At 38.9% G+C, this 21,427-nt stretch overlaps 1 protein-coding gene across 6 annotated transcripts in view; it reads left to right on the forward strand.

Moving 5' to 3' along the window:
* LOC140716828 (uncharacterized) overlaps positions 1 to 21,427 on the forward strand; it is a 394,334-nt gene that overhangs the window by 135,799 nt on the left and 237,108 nt on the right. For all 6 annotated transcript variants that reach the window (XR_012096375.1, XM_073029773.1, XM_073029775.1 and 3 more), the window contains exons 57-64: positions 1,212 to 1,316; positions 2,504 to 2,648; positions 4,165 to 4,379; positions 4,649 to 4,867; positions 6,840 to 6,946; positions 9,006 to 9,159; positions 12,335 to 12,434; positions 13,957 to 14,123. Coding sequence is in view for 5 of the 6 variants with exons in the window: in XM_073029773.1 (XP_072885874.1) it covers positions 1,212 to 1,316; positions 2,504 to 2,648; positions 4,165 to 4,379; positions 4,649 to 4,867; positions 6,840 to 6,946; positions 9,006 to 9,159; positions 12,335 to 12,434; positions 13,957 to 14,123 (1,212 nt within the window). In the remaining variant the exon portion in view is untranslated. The remainder of the gene's footprint in view (positions 1 to 1,211; positions 1,317 to 2,503; positions 2,649 to 4,164; positions 4,380 to 4,648; positions 4,868 to 6,839; positions 6,947 to 9,005; positions 9,160 to 12,334; positions 12,435 to 13,956; positions 14,124 to 21,427) is intronic.

Raw genomic sequence — 21,427 nt, forward strand, 5'->3', positions numbered from 1 at the left:
TGGTTACTTTTGTGATGATGACACAATCTCCACATCAAAGCCATGCTCACCACCATTAATTTCCATCCATTGTTTGGGAGTGTAACAGGGGAACAGGCTTCCAATCAATGCACAGTCTCAAATTGTAGAGTCAACCTGGGATGCTACACAATAAGCAAATTTATTTATCCATATACTTGTCACCAAAATTAGAACAATCTTCTCCAGTATACCCATCACCAGCCTTCCCCAATCCTACAAACTGCAGCTTTATCCCCAACTTCTCAATCTCCCCCAACTTTCCTACTGGCATTGACATCATCCCCCAACTTTTGTCACATCTGTCAAGCTCCAGTGAGGTTCCTTGCCACCAAGAAACCTGAGCCAGTCCTCCTTGGGTTCAAGGTCTGGTAGCATGTTCCATTGCAGGCCCTGATCACCCAAAAGATTTTTGACTCATCACATCTACATCATTTAAGTGCTGCACAGAATTTCTGTGCAAGGGATGTGGTACTAACTACCTCAAGTACCCATTTAATCAGTTATGATGTGTGAATTTGTTAACTGTACTGTAACACCAATAAGCATGACACCGATTTATATTCTGTATGGGCCAGAGCAAATTAGGCTCAGTCCACATCTGGCACTTGCCCCACTGATGCCACAGTCACCTCGTATAGCATCTCTTTGTATGCTTCCACATCTTGTTTTCATCCCACTTTACTTTCTGCAGATGTCTGCGATCATCAGAAGTTGAAAACGTAAATAAATTGAAAGTGGTTTAATACAAATTAAACCATTCACAAAGACATAGTTCACTGATGCAACTCAATTATGATGGGTATAGATAGAATGAATGCAAACAGGTCTTTTTCCACTGAGGCCAGGGGAGAAAAAAACCAGAGGTCATGGGTTAAGGGTGAAGGGGGAAAAGTTTAAAGGGAACATGGGGGGGAGCTTCTTCACGCAGAGAGTGGTGGGAGTGTGGAATGAGCTGCCAGATGAAGTGGTGAATGAATGCGGGCTCACTTTTGACATTTAAGAAAAACAAGTATATGGATGAGGGGTTTGGAGGGATATGGTCCAGGTGCAGGTCAGTGGGACTAGGCAGAAAAATGGTTTGGCACAGCCAAGAAGGGCCAAAAAGCCTATTTCTGTGCTGTAATGCTCTATGGTTCTAATTAATATCATGGAATTGTTTCTTTTTCTCTGCTTTTGCATCTCATAACAAGGAGATTGTTTGAGTGGATTTTGGTGTAAAAATGCATCCGACACTGGAAGTCCAATTGATGGGAAGACTGGAGAACCTTGTCCAACCGGAAGCTACTGTCCATCAGGTAATTCCACACAATGGTTCTCACTATTAACAGATCCCATCTCTAAAGAGTTTACAGATGAATAAGCTCACTGACTCAGTCCCAACACAACATACTTTCAGAATGCAACATTTGCAACTTCAAGCAATGATCCACAGCTAATTGGCATGTGTCTGCAGACTTTGAAGACAGGAGACCTTAATGAAAAAAATTAGGCATCTGTTCACATATTTTGAACTTCACCTCTTGTACCCTGTCTACTCTCTGCTCTAGTGATAGTGTCATTCTCTGCTGCTCCACCTGTTAATGTCTTGGTCTCGTACTCCATTTCCTGACATTCTGCTATTTTAAGTTCTAGTCATACAGATATTGCGGACTTGTCACTAACTTGTCTTCTTCCCAGTTGCACAACATAATCCAATCCCTGTCTCTCACAGCCTCGTCCATTTTTCCTCAATCATTCCCAGTCTATGAATTCCTTGCTCTTTCCTATCTCTCACCCTCACCTCCCCTCCTGCTCTTTACTGGGTTCAGGCTTCCCTCTTCATTCCTTCCTTGCTGAAATGCCTGTTCCTCTCCTTCATTTCATTATCATATTGACATTGTAACAGTACCATCCTTATCATGCCTCTGTTGCCTCCTTGCTTACCAACTTGTCCTCTAAGATTTGAAAAAGTGAGAAGAAACACATTAGGTAAATACTTAATGCAGGACAGAAAATAAAGGAGAACCAAAAGTAAATGGAGAGACTGACAAGAATAATGGAGAGTAGTTGAAAATGAATGGGTGAAACATATGTGACAATTCATTAGTATATGGAAAGAAAATAAATCCACTGTTAACAAAAGGGTTGTTTTATTTCTAACCATTTGTATTAATTTGTATTAACATTTGTATGTACACTTATATAATTAGTATCTTACTATGGGATGTAACTCTTTAAATACTCCTTTAAATTATCCATTGGCTTCAAATAAAGTGGAACAAGTATATCATAATGTAACTTGTATGAGATGGAGAGAGCTTTATCTTGCAATTACTCGCAATAAGTTGGTGCAGTAGTCTCCGGCACTGACTCGTCTACCACAATATTACACTTGAAGACAATTGAAGCAAATGCGGCAGGCCCTGTTGATATTGTTGCATCCATTTAGCACTCATGATGAAATATGAAATTTCTAATTTGTGCAAAATTTTATTCCGGACAGGAACTCCTATTCCCATTCCATGTCCAGCTGGTACCTGGTCAAACAGCACGGGCAGTAAAACCCAAGAGGAATGTCAGCTGTGTCCTGAGGGATGGTACTGTAACAGCACTGGGCTGAAATCACCATCAGGACGATGTGCCCCTGGGTATGTCAATATATAACTTGCAAAGTGCCAAGTTGATTTCTAACATTATACTACACCATTAGCAAACCTCTGCTGGCTACCTTTCTACCATAAACTTCTCCCTACAGACACTGCTTTTGTAATGGCACCCAGGTTAACTTTGGTAGACAAAGTTATAAACTGATATTTGATTAACAACTAAACCAAATGATAGAAAAGTCTTAAAGTAGAGAGAGCCTGAGTAGAGGGATAAAATGTTTCTCTTAGATCTTGTGGAAGATGACATTCCTTGGTTCTATGCATTGGTAGATACAGTAGAACATCTTTCATTTATATCTTGCACTTAACTTGGCAATGCTTGATTATAGTGTCTTTGAAATAATAAAAAAAAAGGATGTCCTATTCCTTAAAAATAACAACAATCAATTTAATACCTGAAGAAGGCTCTTGGCCCAAAACGTCAACTGTCTATTCATTCCCATAGATGCTGCCTGATCTGCTGAGTTCCTCCAGTAATTTGTGTGTGTGACTTTGGATTTCCGGCATCTGCAAACTTTCTCGTATTTACAATCAATTTAATTACTTTGTTATATTGTTCTTTTCTCCATTGCCATTATTACAACATTGATAAAAGGGATAATGTACCCAGATAAGAATACTAGCACTGAAAATACATGTTTGCAATAGAGAATTGCTTTGTAGGAATGGTGATCATTCTTCTGAGAGGGGGAAGTAGTTTTGACAATTGATGCATATTGAGCTTTTCAAATATCTGAGTACAAATGTAGATGTCTTTTTAATAAATGTCAGTACTGACTCTGGTGAATAATATAATCTCCCCAAATAGCCTGTGAGCTTTGTTTCCTCACATTTTACAATAGTCTCAGCAACTTTATCTAACAACAAACCATCTTCCAGGTTATTTCATTTCTGTTTTGATTGTCATTCATTTTAAAATTATGATAACTATTTACATACACCATGAATGCTGTAAATGTATATCATTTTCCAAAAAATAATACTTGTTCTCTCTGCTGAATACCACTCACAAGTCTTTTGTTGAAGGCAACATGCAGAAAAGAAGGTCCAGTCTCCACTGCTCTGTCATAGAAACTATTTTAAAAACACAAACCAAATCTATTTTGTCCTGTGTGATTAAAGTTAATACCATTCATCATAATTCTCAATCTGCATATGCTTGAAACGCTTTCTTAAGAGAAATAAAGGAGACACAACAGGCCTTTAGACAAAAATATATCTCCTAATATTTACCCATCCTTGTGTTACATTTTGACAGTAATGGAAGTAATGAGTAAAATGAAACACTTTTGTTTTATTTTAAAACAAGAAAACTGATATTATCACAAGAATCGCTTTGAAGTAGCTCTTCTGAAATCAAGATTGACAATAATCATGTTTTCTATTTAAGTTGGTTCTGCAGTTGAATGTCAATTTGTGTCACCTTATCTCAGTACTGAGTTCTCGATGTTAGTGAGATATGATGATGTGCATTATTTTGTTTTATCTCTGTTCACAGGTACTACTGCACCAGAGGAGCTACTTCTCCCAGGCCCACTGATGGGATTACTGGGAACCCATGTACGGTGGGCCACTTTTGCCCAGAAGGGAGCATTGACCCCCTTCCTTGCAAATCTGGAGCCTATATGATGGCAACACATGCCAGCGAGTGTCTGGTCTGTCCAAATGGCAGATACTGCATTACTGGGTTGGAACCATCACCATGTCCTGCAGGTATGGAAGATTCCACAACTCGCACAGTCTTATGAGGAAAACTTCATTATACAGTATGTAAACTTTGCCTGCATTACACGTAAAAATGTGGATCTCAGTACAGTGATGTCTGTTTAATACATTGAAATGTTCAGAACAAAAACACAAAATGCTGGCAGAACTCAGCAAGCCAGACAGCATCTATGGGAGGAGGTAGTGACGATGTTTTAGGCCGAAACCCTTCATCAGGAGTGAAATGTTCAGAAGCTTATTTTTATTTTATACAACAGGTTTCTATTGTCCACAAGGAACAGGCTATGACTGGCAGCCCTGTCCACGTGGAACCTACAGCCCTGTGGAAGGTTTGGCACGCGTCTCGGAATGCAGAGCCTGCGATGGAGGAAAATACTGTGCATTTCAGAATTCAGTGGAAGTCACGGGGGAATGTTGGGAGGGGTACTACTGCACGGAGGGAGCTGATTCACCAGCACCTGACTTCAGTCTTAGCGGTGAGCTCATAACCGGAAGGTTCCCCCGTGCTCATAGTGAGAGGGTTCATTCTAGCTGTGCCCTGCCTCAAAATATCCCCAGAAAAAAAAACACATATATAGCATAAAAATTTTTTCCAAGGTTCTTTGCATTCTCAAACAACATCATTATCAAGTCACATAAGATTTTAAAAAATGATCAAAATCTTGAGCAAAGTTGTGCCTTAAGCTGCATTCTTTGAGAGAAGTGGTGGGTCACTGGTTTTGGAAAGGATTTCCAGAAATTAAGATCTTGGTTAACAGAAATGTGGTGCCAATCACAGGGTAACGACATTCGAGATGTTCAGAAGAACATAAGTACAAGAACACATATCTGAGAAAACTTTTTAGAGTAGCAAAGATAGAGAACGATATAGGTATTGTGAAAGGAAGAAGCACAACTGAAGGTATTCAAAAATTTTCCAGATGATATTGGCACACCTTTACAAGGAAACAGCAGGGCTACTGTTAATGAGGCAAAAGATTCTGCAGATGCTGAAAATCTTGATCAACATACAAAAAACGCTGGAGGAATGTAGCAGATCAGGTAGCTTCTATGGAGGGAAATGAACAAAGTCAATGTTTCAGGCCAACACCCTTGACAGGAAAAGAAGGGGGCAGAAGACAGGATAAAAGGGTGGGTAGAGGGGGAGGAGGACAAGCTTGGCAGGTGATGAGATACTGTTACCTTTGTGTCTGTGGAATAGGAAACCTTGATGTATAGAGACTTTTCCTTTCATCTCTTTTCCTTTGGCTTTCGGTCTATTTTGTTTCATTTTCCTTATCTACATTCATATTTTGGTCAATCTTCCACTCCTCAGTCTCTCTGTCTTTAACCGGTGACATTTTCTCATTAGTATTGTGTGTTGTGGAGGTTGTAAGGTTGTGGACCATGACAGCCCCTCAGATGTGCCAGAAAAAAAGAAGCCAATGACATTCTGATACCACAGCGTATCACAGTTAGAAATGAGTGTTCAGCCAGCATCCTGAAGCAGTTCACCCATTATACACTCAGTAACCTCTTTATAAAAATTAGTAGTGTACCTCGTAAAGTGGCCGCAGGAGTATGGTTTTCTGCTGTTGTGGCCTGTCCTCTCAATGTGTCGTGCATTCAGAGATGCTCTCCCGCACATCACTATTGTAGCACATGATCGTTTGAGTTACTGCTGCCTTTCTGGCAGCTTGAAGCAGTCTGGCTGTTCTCCTCTGACTTCTCTCATTAACAAGGCATTTTTGCCCTCAGAATTGCTGCTCACTGGATGATTTCTTTTTGGTTTTTTTTTGCACCATTCTCTGTAAACTGCAGAGTTTGTTGTATGTAAAAATCCCAGAACAGTAGCAGTTTTTGAGATACTCAAACCACTCCATCTGGCACCACAGTCAAAGTCACTTAGAACACATTTCCTCCGTTCTGGTGTTTTATCTGAATCTCAATGTTTTTACGCATTGAGTCGCAGCCACATGATTAGCTGGTTAGATACAATATTTGTATTAATGAGCAGATGTACCTAATAAAGTGCAGGTCCTGCTTTATTGGAGTATTTTGCCTCTGTTCATTTTTCACACATACAGACACCCGGTAGTAGTTGCTGGTTAAACATCGTGAATGAAAGTCTATCTGGCTATATTTCTTTTCACCATTTTGGAAGCACTGAGTCTAGTTGTACCGCCCGCACTCTGACTCTGGCCCAGACCAAGATTTATATCTAGAACCAACTGGCAACATTCTGTAGAACGCCATGCATTCAGTGCTGGAAAGTACTATTTATTTTAATAGTACTTATTTGATAGCAACTGGAAAATTGTGAGAGATGATGTAAAGGAAAGTCATGGTGTTGTAAGAGAGATTATTTTCATCACTCGTAAACTTGTTATTAATTAATACTAGCACATTAGTGTAAGCTAAAAGCTATATATTTTTGCTGAATATCTGATGTTCCATTTATTAACACAGGGAATGCTGGGCCTTGTCCACTGGGGTATTATTGCCCCTTGGGAACACCTAGTCCCAAGCCATGTCCATCAGGAACATTTAGCAACCGATCCAAGCTGGTTTCACAGGTACTGTTTTAGAAGAATATGAATTGCACTATACACATCTATTGAAATTAAATCACAGAAACCTGCAATTTGGCTCTAGATATTGATGATTGTGCCCCACACTAACCATCTGCACTTTATTCCATTTAATCCAATCAACTTTCACAATTGAGAGCATCCTGACTGGCTGCATCACTGACTAGTATGGGAACTGTACTTAATCGCAGGACTCTGCAGGGAGTGGTGCGGGCAGCCCAGCACATTTGTGGATGTGAACTTACCACTATTCAGGACATTTACAAGGACAGGTGTGTAAAAAGGGTCTGAAGGATCATTGGGGACCCGAATCCCCCCACCCACAAACTGTTCCAGCTGCTACCATCTGGGAAATGGTACCACAGCATAAAAGCCAGGACCAACAGGCTTCAGGACAGCTTCTTCCACCAGGCCATCAGACTGATTAATTCATGATGATACAATTGTTATTTTGACTGTCCTGTTGTACAAACTATTTATTCCAAGTTACTATAAATTGCACATTGCACATTTAGACGGAGATGTAACGTAAAGATTTTTGCTCCTCATGTAAATGAAGGATGTAAGTAATAAAGCCAATTGAATTCACTCTTTCCTTTCTCCATAATGCTATTAAGCAATCCAAACTATTTACTTCAACTGTTCTTTTTGGTTTTCAGCTTTCAAATTCCAACCACACTGAATAAAGACATTCTGTCTTTGTTTCTGGTAGAATTTCATGGTGACCTTTTTTTAGGGCCCACAATACTGAAGTTCCCAAAAGTGGAAACATCTCTACATCCATCCTGGGAATTCCCTTAAAAATTGACCTCTAAACTAGCCAGTGCCCATTCTTTGCAAAACAACTTTGTAAGACATAAGCTTACACATAGACGCATCTGTTAGATGTATTCCTTTTAATTTCTGATATGCGTTGGATCTGAAAACATTAAATAAATGATAGAATTTTTTTTACTTGTCAGAACTGATAGAAGCAGGTGCAAAAACAATTTAGACACACGAACAGGCAGGGAGTGGAAGGAGATGAACCATATGCATGTCGATGGGATTAGTTTAGATCTACATCGTGGTCAGCACAGGTATGGTGGGCTGAAGGACCTGTTCCTGTGCTGTACTGTTCTATGTTTTAAAACCATGTACCAATTTTAATTCATATATGAACTTTAAGCAATATAATTCTTCCTCTATTTTTTTCTGCTTGAAAGAAATTACCCCATAAATTCAATAACATCAGATATTAAAGATCATTTCTAGGTTATCTTGTGCTACTGCACAAATTGGATGTAGCAGTTAATAGGATTTCCACATCTTGTTATGGGAAAATAAATGGAAAGAATTTCATCACATAGCTTGAAGCACTTGCATGAATTAGCTACAGTCGATATGCTGCCTCTGTTGTCCCATAGTTTAGATACACAATGTCGATTAAGCCAGCTGAATATGGCTTAAATACAAAATATACCTTGTCAAGGCATAGCACAGACTTTGTGACAGCTGGCATCTCAAGCCCAGTCTCGGGAAGGGATTCCAAATATGTGCAAAACCTGGCATGTTGTATCTCTACCCTTGGTCCTTCAATAACCTGAAGTGTTATTTGAAGAGTCATCAGTGGAAATGGTTGGTAGCTTGTTGATGTGACTCTTCTAGGGAAACCTTGTGGTTTCACAAGACTTTTTTAAAAAATGATCTTTTATGTAACCTGAATTCAGCCAGCATTTCCAGAATTCCCAGAATTTTTCAAAGTAAGGAAAAATAATTTACTCCCTCACAAAAATATTTTGTATTGAAGATACTGTGGTAATATTGTTTCATTTATCACAGATTTTAAGATCCTAAATATGGAATCCAAGGCAGTACATTACTGTTTATTATCACACACAATATGCAAGAGGAACTCAGCAAGTCAGGCAGCATCTGTGGAGGGAAATGAGCAGTCAGTGTTTCGGACTGAGACCCTTCATTAGGATGGAGCTCCAAATGCTCCAGATTTCCAGCATCTGCAGAATCTCTAGTGTCACAGCTTATTATCAATTGTCTTTTTCAGAGTGACTGTACTCCTTGTATCTATGGTCATTACTGTGGCTCAGAAGGTCTCGTGACACCATCAGGTGAATGCTGGGAAGGTTTCTATTGCTTACAAGGAGCAAAACTGCCAAAGAATCCAGTCGCAGATGGCACTGGAGGACCCTGCCCTCCAGGTAGGTACATTTTGGACTTTGTATCTGTCCATTAGTGCTTTACCTGGAATACCTAGAGCTAAGTATTAATGTTCTTAGTGGCCACAACTGCTATATTTTTTATTGTGTCAACTTTAGATTAACAACCTGAATATGTAACAAATGTTGAAAACTACTGACTTAGCTAAATTGTTCTGAATGAAAAGGGCTGCTTCTAAACTCAGAACAAATATTCATTTTTGTACTTTTCTATAAATAATGTGACAAACCTCTGGGGAAATGTTCAGAACAGAGACTGAATTCATAAAAAGTTTTAAAAAATCCATTTAATTTGGCCTGTTCTATCAATCAGTTGTTAAATGTTAATTTTACAACTAATTGCTGCTAAATTTTCTTTCTTTTTATCCTCACAATTTTTTCTTTTGCTACCAAAATATTTATTAAATGAGTGACCATTATGGATGATATTGGAAAGATTCAAAGTGCATTTATTATCAAAGAATGTATATAGAACCTGGAAATTGCTGGGTTGACTGAACAATTATCTGTCTTTTTATCCCCAATAATGTTAGTTTCTGCTTCCTTTCAAGAGACTGTTTTAAGCAGTAAGCACACCATTAAAGTCTCTGAGTGAAGTCAAGACTCTTCGTTAGTGAATCAGTCATTCAGCTATTGACAGCACAGTCAAATGTTCCAGTGTGGATATTTACCTAATATCAGAAATAGATTGATTTTCTCCTCTCTATGTTGAAGGACTTCGATCTAGACTAAGATAAATTAACAACTATAAATTGGAGCATTCCTTAACTGCTTGTCTGCAGACAAATCCTGCTTATAAACTGGCCAAACATCATCACAAGCAGTTAAGGTGGCAAATGCTGGTAAATTTTGGAATGCCTCTATAAAGTTTCAAGTTAAATCCAACTGATTCTTGATAGAATCAGGACCAACATCAGGGACCTTAGCAGAATACAAGGCCTGCTCACCTTCAGCAAATCTTGCCCAGAATCTTCACTCAGCCTTAGCCACTGTCCAAAGATTGTTTTCCTTCCCTCAGCCACAAACAACACAGGATTTCCAGAGAAATTTTGTTATTAAACATTCTAAATGCAAAACAAAACAAACACAGAGAAACATCAATATTTTGAAGAGCAGAATCTTTAGAGAAAGAGTGATTTTGTAACACCAATCCCAGGTTTTCAAACATAAATTTTGTGGAAGGGGATGGAAACGTTCATGAGGTTTAGGAAAGAATTAGAACGGATAACTTGATGACATTTGATGACTGAGCAGTTAACCTATTTTTAATGTTGAAGCAAGTAATTAAATTATTTAAAACGTGTGGTTCATTTGGGAGTGTTCCTGCTTAAAACCAGATAATTATAATTTCAGGTCCTAGCGTAAAATATTTAAGTTGACACACTACAGCTGTGCCAAGAGAGTGTGACGTTATCACTCTCTGAGAATGTTCTACTGTTAAGCAGTTTATGGATTTAATGTTAAACTGAAGCCCGTCTGCTCTACCAAGGAAGGGAAGAAAAAAATCTGTGACTATTTTGAAGCTAATGAAGACCAATATCAAAGAACAGACTCTGCTGATCATTACTACTCTACTGTTTCTGGAACCTTGCACAATGCCTTCAACTGTTTGATTTCCAAAATTTCAACAGTAATGATAATACAAAAATGTTTACCATTAACAATAGAAAATGCTGGAATACTCAGTAGATCAATGGGAAAAGAAATGGAGTCAACATTTCAGGTCAGAACTAAGTGGGTGGACAAAAGAACCATTTTAAGGCTGCACAGAAGATGGAGGAGGGGAATATCTCAGGGCAAAACCAGTGTGGCCTTAGGGATAAACTGAAAGAGTGAATGGGAGCAGTTAAGAGAAAAAGAACCGAGACAAAAGTGTGTAAGAGTTGTGAAATGCTCATCAGTAGGATATGTCCAATTGCAGACAAGAGAAAACTTGCAGAGGCTAGAAATCTGAGCAACACACAAAAAATGCTGGAGGAATTCGGCAGGCCAGGCAGCATCTATGGAAAACCTTTCAGTCTTGCCGAAAGGTTTGGGCCCGAAACATCAACTGTACTCCTTTCCATAGATGCTGCCTGGCCTGCTGAGTTCCTCCAACGTTTTGTGTGCGTTGCTTAGGACATGTCCAGCAGGTCAGGCTGGGAATTTTCTTCCACTTCCAGAGGAAATTTATGGGGAAAAGATAAATAAACTGACCTAAAACTACAGATGGATGACTGTAATATCAAATTATATGAAGTAATAGAATTCAGTATTGAGTCCAAATGTTCTGCATTTCAGAACTCCTGCGTTATGTTGTCTGTATTCTCACTCTGTAACTGCTCCCTTTCACTCATTGATCAGATTATCTTGTTCAGTGTTTATCTCCATGGTCACCTTGGTTTTACCTTATTGGTGACACGCCCCACAGCTCCTTTTGTTTCCTTTCATAGTTCTGACAACAGGTCTTTGACCTGAGATGTTAATCCTGTTAACAAATGCAGCCTGACCTAAATCGTTAGATACTTAATTGATCTCAAAGGAAATTACAGTGTCACAGTAGCATTATACAAGTGCACAGATATAAACATTAGAAAGAATAACAAATAAGTTACCACAAACAGGCTAACAGAAGGGGATCATCACTTCCCCAGCTGTAGGTTGACTCATTATAGAGTTTAATGGCTGAGGTTAAGAATGACCTCATAGTCTGCTCTTTGGAGCATCGTAGTTGTCTTAATCAACTGAGTACTTCCAGCATTTTTGTTTTCTGTTTAAATTTACAGCATCAGTTTCTTTTAATTTTCACTTACAAAAGTTCTTCCTTGGTTGTAAATCGATTTGGGGCATTCAAATGCTACGAAAGGATCTAAAACAATTTACTGTTTTGTATTAACTTGTCAAAAACCTCTTGTGTTTTTGACATTCATCATCTTTATTTTTAATGTCATAAAACAAGCTGAACTGTGTACTGAAGTAAGATGACAACACCTAATGCATTATGGTTTATTGTATCAATTGTTGCAGTTACTCGCAATTGCATCTGACACAAAATATTAGGTTATGTTAGGATTATGTTTCACTTGCTCAATGTTTTAAGCATTTGGTAAATGTCATATTAATCTCTGTAGTTCATTTTTGTATGATCACACTGACTTTATATCATGGCACATTGCAGGACACTTCTGTCCGAGTGGAACAACTTTTCCATTGGGATGTCCTGCAGGAACCTACAATGCTCTTGAAGGTCAGAGTTCCTGCAGTCCATGTGTTGAAGGGTAATTTCCATTTGATTAAACCACTTTGGCATGACTATTGGAAACATTGAAACATCAAGACATGATACATGTTTAATCTACATATACAAATATAATCTCACTGCTCGTGTTGGGCAGTAAACCAATCATACAATCAACAGTAGGGAAAACGTGGATTAATTTTATAACAGCCAGGTAATATGCTCTACCAGTCCACCACCAGAGTAATGGGGAAGAAAATCATGCCAAGTTAGGTGAATATTTAAGGAACAGATGGGTATAAAACGCTTGTTTCTAGCTCATAATAAAATGACAAAAGGGTACAAAAAAACAACAGTGGACAATTTGTGCATTCCCAGTGTAGAAATGATTATGAACATAGTTTTCTGAAAGACCTGTTTGATTTTCTGGCAACGTAAAGATAGTTATCAGTGTGCAGTACACTGAGATCTAAAGTACTGCCACATGTTCAGTGGCAGTTCCCTTGTGGGTTGCTGTACCCACTAATAAACAACATTTCTGGAAGATGCATTTAGGATTTTGGAAATGTAACAAATGTATTGATGAGTTGGCAGTATCTTTTGGCAGGAATGGTCCGCTTTTCTATGGTAGACATTAAAAGCCTCTGCGCTATTCTCCTCCACCCATCTTCATTTAAGCCACGTGCACAGTGTCATCAATTTTCAGCTTTCCTGGATTGAAAAGTTTAGGTTCAATCAGAATCTCAGGAGCTCAAGGAGAGCAAGAAATTAGAGTAGGAGGTGAGAGATTTTGAGGATGGGAAATCAGATGGGAGCAGACAGATAGCTTAGGGAAACAGAAATGACAGTGAATAAGCAGGGTGATGAGCAATAGGAAAGAGGGAATGGGAGACACAGAGCAGAGATGATCAGAAGATATCTCAATCAGTGAGATGAGATGGAAAAAACAGCAGTCAACACAAAAGATGCGGCACATCAACCTACACACGAGAGCATGCCATACATGCACAGCCTATCTCATTCATCTGTGCACAGCAGCTTTTGATAGTGACACCAGCAATTCTGAACAGTGATATATTATTTATAAGCTGGTCTGAATGTGCTTCAGTACTTCACATCACATCAGTCACATTTAAATTCACATTTATTTTCCATTTGCAGTATGTATGGGAAACTGTTGAACTAGAGACTACTAAATCTTTTGCCTTTTTACTTTGGACCGTTTCCATTCTGGCTGTTTTGCTGTGCTCCTAGCCTGTGTCTCCAGATTCCATTCAGATGATGTTTAAAATAGTACTTTTGTATAAAATAGTATTTAATCTTGAGCAGGAAATGCGGGAAATAATAAGTCAAGCAGCAATCATGGAAGCAGAAAGTGATGACAATGCTTCAGATTTGTGGCCTAAATAATATTTTCCACCTTTTAAAACACTTGGCACATATTATACTGTAAGTGTCTGTCTCTGTTTAGAGACAGACACACAGTCCACAAGATGTAAAACTAAACATCTGACTTTTTTTGTATTCCAGGAGTTCTCCCTAACTCTGTTGCTTTCCCACAGTTACTTCTGTCCTTCAAATACTTCATCTTATGAAGATAATATCTGCCCACCTGGCTATTACTGCCCTCTGGGAACAGAATCTAAAGACAAATTTCCCTGCCCCAGAGGGACTTATAACCAACAATCAGGAAGGACAAGTGTTTTGGACTGCGAGCCATGTGACGCAGGTAGAAAATTAAAATATTATTTCTATTCTAGCATTTCTTAATTATAATAAATGTAAAAATCAAATATACATTAGAGGTGCTTTTTTTCAAACAACATACTATATGTGGAATTTTAGTTACTAGGGGATTATTTTTATGCAATCTGCCATTCAAGGATTTGACGGTGTTACCTTGGGGAGGTGTGATACCATGTACTTTAAGTAAATAATAATAAGACCATGAGACATACGTTGAAGCAAAATTAGGCCATTTAGCCCACCGAATCTGCTCCCCCATTCAATCATGGTTTCCCTTCTCAACCCATTCTCCTGCCTTCTCCGCGTAATCTTTGATGCCCTTATTAACCAAGAACACATCAACCTCAGCTTTAAATATCCCCAATGATTTTCCCTCCACAACCATCTGAGGCAATGAATTCCCCAGATTCACTATCCCCTGGCTGAAGAAACTCTGTTCTAAAGAGACATACTTCTACCATGAGGCTGTGCTCTCGGGTCCTAGACTCTCCTGATATTGGAAACATCTACGTTATCTTGGCCTTTCAATATTTGATAGGAATAAACGAAGAATTGCACAATGTTCAATGAAGAAGAAATGACAGCTGCCAATAAAGCAAGTCAAATGAGGCCATCATCAGCATGTATAATCCACCTGCTCCTGACATCTTCAGTATTGTTTCCAATTGTGCTCACTGATGACAGGTATAGGGCCAACAAAGAAAGCAGAATGTCAAAGTGGATCCCTGACGTCACAGTCCGGGGTAACAGAGGAAAAACTAGAAAACTTTGGCATTGAAAAAGGATTACAAAAGTATACAAAACCCACCTTTGGGTATCTGAGAGATAAATATTTGGATTCCATTGGCACACTTCCTAGCTACACAGTGACCTAGAGAGTGCAGAGCCATTGCTTCAATGTTGTCACTTAACTCTTTCTCATTTTTTCCAATTTGTCAAGTGGAACCGTTCTGCTTCAAGCAATCTTAAACTCGTGATGTCCTATCTTCATTCTATGTTAACTTCATTAATCTCAGGAGAAGATCTGGAACAAAACGTTGCAGTTCAAAAGTTAAAACCAACAAAAGTAAACTATTGTTGCAACTTTTTGGAATCTTATTGATTCTGAGCAGCTGGACTTCAGACCCATTTGTAGTAGATCAGGTTAATGCACCATCAGCAAAATTGCACACAACTCTCCATTAATAGACAATGGTTCATTAATTTGTTCATTAGTTAAGTACTGCACGGTAGAACGTGGGAATTAAGAACATAAATAGGCATTAGGTATGTTCTGCTGTTAAGATCCAACAGCTTTATCACCCCAAAATGAGGAAATCATTAGCTGTGGCATTAACACAACTCCCTTTGGGATACTACTAGTCACATTATGTCTATTGAATTCCTGCCTATTATCCTCTCCTTCTGGTTCATATCCAGTTTCTTAGCTAGGTCAATCATTTGCCTTAATTTTCACAAACATCTCATGGGGACTGTGTAAAAATAATTGAATGCACATTCGCCCCTGATTCAAAATTAATTTCCTTTGATTATCCAAGTGTGACAGAATTGAAAGACTTTACGTAACTCAGAATCAGGTTTATTATCATTGGCATGTGTCGTGAAATTTGTTAACTTAGCAGCAGCAGTTCAATGTGATACATGATAATATAGAAAGGAAAAAAAAGTAAATCAATTACAGTATATATATGTATATTGAATAGTTTAAAAATAGTGCAAAAACAAAAATAACACACAGTATATTTTTAAAAAGTGAGGTAATGTTCATGGGTTCAACGTCCATTTAGGAATCGTATGACAGAGGGGAAGAAGCTGTTCCTGAATCACTGAGTTTGTGCCTTCAGGCTTCTGTACCTTCTTCACTGTAACAATGAGGATAGGGTGTGCCCTGTGTGACGGGAGTTCTTAATAATGGACATCAACTTTCTGAGGCACTGCCCCTTGAAGATGTTTTGGATACTACAGAGACTAGTAACCAAGATGGAAATGACTAATTTTACGACTTTCTGCAGCTTCTTTCGGGTCTGTGCAATAGCCCCCCACCCCCCATACTAGTGATGCAGCCTGTCAGAATGCTCTCCACGGTACATATATAGAAGTGTTTTAGGTGACAAACCAAATCTCTTTAAACTCCAAATGAAATATAGCCACTGCTTTGCCTTTATAGCTGCATCAATATGTTCAGACCAGGATAGATCCTCGGAGATCTTGACACTCAGGAACTTGTAATTGCTCACTCTCTCCACTTCTGATCCCTCTATGAGGATTGGTTCGTTTTCCCTCGCCTTACCCTTCCTGAAGTCCACAATCAGCTCTTTCATCTTACTGACTTTGAGTGCAAGGTTTTTGCTATGACACCACACAATTAGCTGGTGTATCTCACTCCTGTACACCTTCTCATCTCCATCTGAGATTCTCACAACAATGGTTGCATCATCAGCAAATATACAGATGGCATTTGAGCTATGCCTAGCCACACAGTCATGGGTATAGAGGGAATAGAGTAGTGGGCTAAACACACATCCCTGAGGTGCACCAGTGTTGATTATCAACAAGGAGAAGATATTATCACCAATCCGCACAGATTGTGGTCTTGCAGTTAGAAAGTCAAGGATCCAATTACAGAGGGAGGTAGAGGCCCAGGTTCTGTAGCTTTTCAGTCAGGACTGTGGGAATGATTGTGTTAAATGCTGAGCTATAGTCAACAAACAGCATCCTGACATAGGTGTTTGTATTGTCCAGGTGATCTTCTAAGGCCATTTGAAGAGCCATTGAGGTTGTGTCTGCCATAGGTCTATTGTGGTGAAAGGCAAATTGCAGTGGGTCCAGGTCCTTGCTGAGGCAACAGTTCAATCTAGCCATGACCAACCTCTCAAAGCATTTCATCACTGTAGCTGTGAGTGAAATTCATTAAGTCATAATAGTGACTTAATAGCGATAGTCATTAAGGCAGCTCATACTACTCTTCTTAGGCACTGGTATAATTGTTGCCTTATTCAGGAACTCGCTGTTCTAGGAGTCCTGAATTCTGTGAGTTTGGCCATAGACTAACTGTAGCTGGAAATATCTACAGTGCTTTTGGAATAGATGAATGATCATTGTTAGCCTGGGGAACAGTGTCCACCAGGATAAGCCAATAACATCCTAGAATGTGTCTTTGTTGTCTGCTCACAAACACTCGTGGTGTGGGGAGTGGAGCTCAAAGGTTGAAATAATATTGACATACAAATTCCATGACAAAATATTAAGATAAAAATGAGAAATACTTTAATCCTTGAGCCAGTCTGGTTATTCTCCTCTGAGCTCTCATTTCTAAGGCATTTTTGCCCACATCATTTGATCTTTTTTTTGTTTTTCGCACCATTCTCTCTAAACTCTAGAGACTGTTGTGCATGAAAATCCCAGGAGATCTGCAGTTTCCGAGATACTCAAACCATCCCATCTGGCAATAACAGTCATTCCACGGTCAAAGTCACTTAGATCACATTTCTTCCCCATTCCGATGTTTGGTCTGAATAGCAACTGAACTGCTTGACAATGTCAATATGGTTTTGTGCATTAAGTAGCTGCCACACAATTGGCTGATTGGATATTTGCCATAGCGAGCAAGTGTAGCTAGTAAAATGACCACTGAGTGTAAGATTACAGTTGGGAGCAAATTATTTGGCAGTTTTTGTTATTGTGTAGTAGTGAAATTTCTGTTTCTCTCAAAATTCTTGTTAAAAAATTATCAAATGAAATATTTCGCACTTCTATATCATGGCTCATCCTAATCTCCTTTTAGCTCTTAGAGCCTTGGTGACTGGGCCACCTAACGATTTAACTTACAGATAATTTTAGCATTGAATTCAGATTGCATTCCACTTCTGAACAAAACTAGGGCCATCTTTAATCTGATTAAAAGTGTTCAATGTTCAGATGAATATCTGTGTACATCTCTATTGTTTGCAGGAAAAAAATCGGCTTACCTCTGCTCTTAACACAGAGTTTTAGGAATTTTATTCAGACATTTTAGAAAGTGTAATAGTCTATTGTTTCAATCTTTTCACATTTGACAGCAGCTTTAATGATTTTATTCTAAAAATGACCTTCACAATGTTAGGTTTTAAAGTGGTTTGATTAATATTTATGTTTTAAGCAATACTGCCAAAAACAAATAACTGATCATTTATCTTGTCGCTCTTTATGGGATTCTGATGCCTAAATGGGCTGCTGCATTACATCCCTTTCACCAAATCCCTCTATTACTCTTTCTTTGGTGGCACTTCAGCATCAGGGATGACTTTCACTTCAAGCTCTGTAGGTTCTGAGGTGACTAAGGCCAATGTGAGAACCATGGACTTTCCACAGTTGGTAGAGGAGGAGTCTGACCAGATGGACAGTAGGGTTATTGGGAAGTAACACACTCCTACTGTTTATACTGAGCTTCTGTGCATTCCAAATTTATGCACTTGAGGTCTCAGTGCAAATCCAAAGGCCCCTTCTTTATTTAGAGCAACCAAGTGCTAGAAATTCCCTGTAGGTACTAGGAATGCAGTATTTTATCAAGATGCTATTTGTCTAAGTTTTTCTCTGTCACACTTGGTAGTATCTTCCCCTGCCAGCTTAGAACAGTACGACTGTTTCAGGAGTCTAATGTTTGGTAGTCAAATGACATTGTTTGGAATTGTAATTAAGATTTCAGTGCTGGGGATGTTGGTCTTGGAGAGGGCGTTAATGTTGGGTAAGTAATCCTTCTTGTGGACTGAAATCATTTAGTAGCGAGACTATTGGTTTTCATTGCGGTTAGGTGCATTTGTAAGTATTCTGAGCCTTAGAAGTATAAAGAAGGGCAGCAATCACTGGTGCCTGGTAAAATTTTGAGATATTGGTCTTCAAACACACATTTCATTGGCCATCCAAGGGCTGTGTTGGTGCATTAAAGATGACAATGAATAGCATCATTAATGTCTGCCTTTGTGATGCTATTAAGTGTACCTGTTCTAGAGTCTTAAACTTAAGCCAAGATCTTTAGTCTTATAGATATAGGTGTCTAAAAGTTTTTGGGAAATTTTGGGAAATTATATCAGCCTATATTTCAAAATACTATCAAATAAAATCTAGTTTAATTATCATTCAGACCATACATGGATACAGTCAAATGAGGTAGTGATCATCTGGGGCCCAGGTGCATAACATACATTCAAAATAGCGAGAGAGAAACAAAAACACATCATTTCGCAAGAAAACACACATCCCTGGGTCCAAGTCCCTGAGGAACATGCATGTTAATGGTACAACTCCCGGCAATCCAGCCTGTCCTGCTGCTGGTCAAACGCTAGAGTGTAGTGCTGACAGGAGAGGAAGCTCCCAACCAAGCACAGACTCCATGCTATACCGCCTCCAGCATCGTCTCTCCTGGATTGCAGCGGGACCGCTTATTAACTCAACTATTTTAGTCTCTTCCAAAGGGTCTTAGCTCTCAATAATTACTATTTTGAGTGGTGATTCTCCCCCTCCCACCAAACCAAGGAGGATATAATTCCAGCTAACAAAGCAGATTAAACGTCGCTGTTTTATTTTAAACAGTCATAGATTCATAGTCATAGAATCACTACAGCACAGAAACAGGCCCTTTGGCCCATCTACTTGGTGTCAAGCTATTATTCTGCCTAATCCCATCGACTTGAACCTGGACTATAGCCTTCCCATCCATGTACCTATCCAATCTTCTCTTAAATGTTGAAATCAAACCTGCATCCACCTATTCCACTGGTAGCTCATTCCACATTCTCACCACCCTCTGAGTGAAAAAGACCCCTTCAGGTTCCCCTTTAAAAATATAACCTTTCACCCTTAACCTATGACCTCTAGTTGTCTCGCCCAACATCAGTGGAAAAAGTCTGATTGCACTTACCCTATCTATAACCCTCATTTTTTTTTATACTTCTATCAAATCTCCCCTCATTCTCCTATGCTCCAGGGAATAAAGTCCTAACCTATTCATCCTTTCCGTATAACTCAGGTTCTCAAGTACCAGCAACATCCTTATGATTTTTCTCTGTACTCTTAAATAGAACACATTTATTTTGAGTAATAACTTTAACCAAGATTTGTACAGTTGAAAATGCCATTGGCCTCAAAAAGGCTCTAGGAAACTATTCTCTGGGAAGAGTTCCTTCGCAAATCAAGGCTGAAGAGTGGACACTGTGCTCATCTCTGTAACTCCTTCCCCCTTACTGCCTTCCAATATTTATAACTTTGTTTTTGGCAGTCATCTGCATCATTTCCCCCCCCCCCCCCCCCCGCAATTGCATTGATTAGGTCAGATGGCAGGATCCTTAACACACAATATTTTTTCTTCTGATCAGATTGGAGACTCAGTTAACAGTAGACTTCCTGATCCTTGAAAGTATTATTCCTCAAAGATGGTGAAATACTACAAATAAACATTAACAATAAACATCTTGAACCTTGAACAGTTTCTTCTGCTGTGCTAAAAAGCTGAGTTTAGCAAAAAGCCTCCTGAACCTGGATAGTGAATATCCTTTCCATCTTCACTGAAAGTTAGCTCCTGAGAAAAGGGAAGAGAATTGAAATTTCTAAGATCTCATTGTGATCCTTTGTTGTTGAGAATGGTGTTGTACAGCAGGGGCTGGGTGGTGATAGGAGATGTTAAGTATAAAACTCGTATTCTTAATGCTTCAGTATAGTCCACAATGACTTGGAGCTTAGCCTCTGTATATGCACAAATGAACCATTATCTGCATACTGTATCTCGTTTACTGAGGGACCACAATAGCACATCAAAGTTGTTTTCATGAGTTGTGAACCCACTTCATGGAGTCCTGAATTTCAAAACACCTCTCCACTTTTTCCATACCCCTTTGTAGCAACGGCTTCATTTCAACATTGCTTTGAATGTTTACAAAGAAAATAGTAATTTACTCAGAAAATTCTATTTTAACTTTCTGGCTTATTTTGCCACTGTCACTCATTCCTGTTCCTTGAAGGTTTTTCTGAGTTTCCAGATGCCATTGCTGGATTCCTCTCCGGCACTCTGGTTACAGTTGTCTAATTAAGACTCCCAAAATATCACTCTGCACTCCTGGTGTCAAAAGATAGTTTGCCATTGCTGTTAATAGTTTCTTATCATTGTATTACTAATGTGAAAGCATTTCTAAACTTAAAAATTGCCCATGGAAATTGATTTGGCATTAAAAATGGAACTGTTTTACTCAGGTTTCTGCAGCCCCAAAGAAACAAAAATCTTTGTCTGGAATTTTGAAGTGAAAATTTCCTCATGCG

Source organism: Hemitrygon akajei, chromosome 26 (genome assembly GCF_048418815.1).
Source record: "Hemitrygon akajei chromosome 26, sHemAka1.3, whole genome shotgun sequence".
NCBI lineage: Eukaryota > Metazoa > Chordata > Chondrichthyes > Myliobatiformes > Dasyatidae > Hemitrygon > Hemitrygon akajei.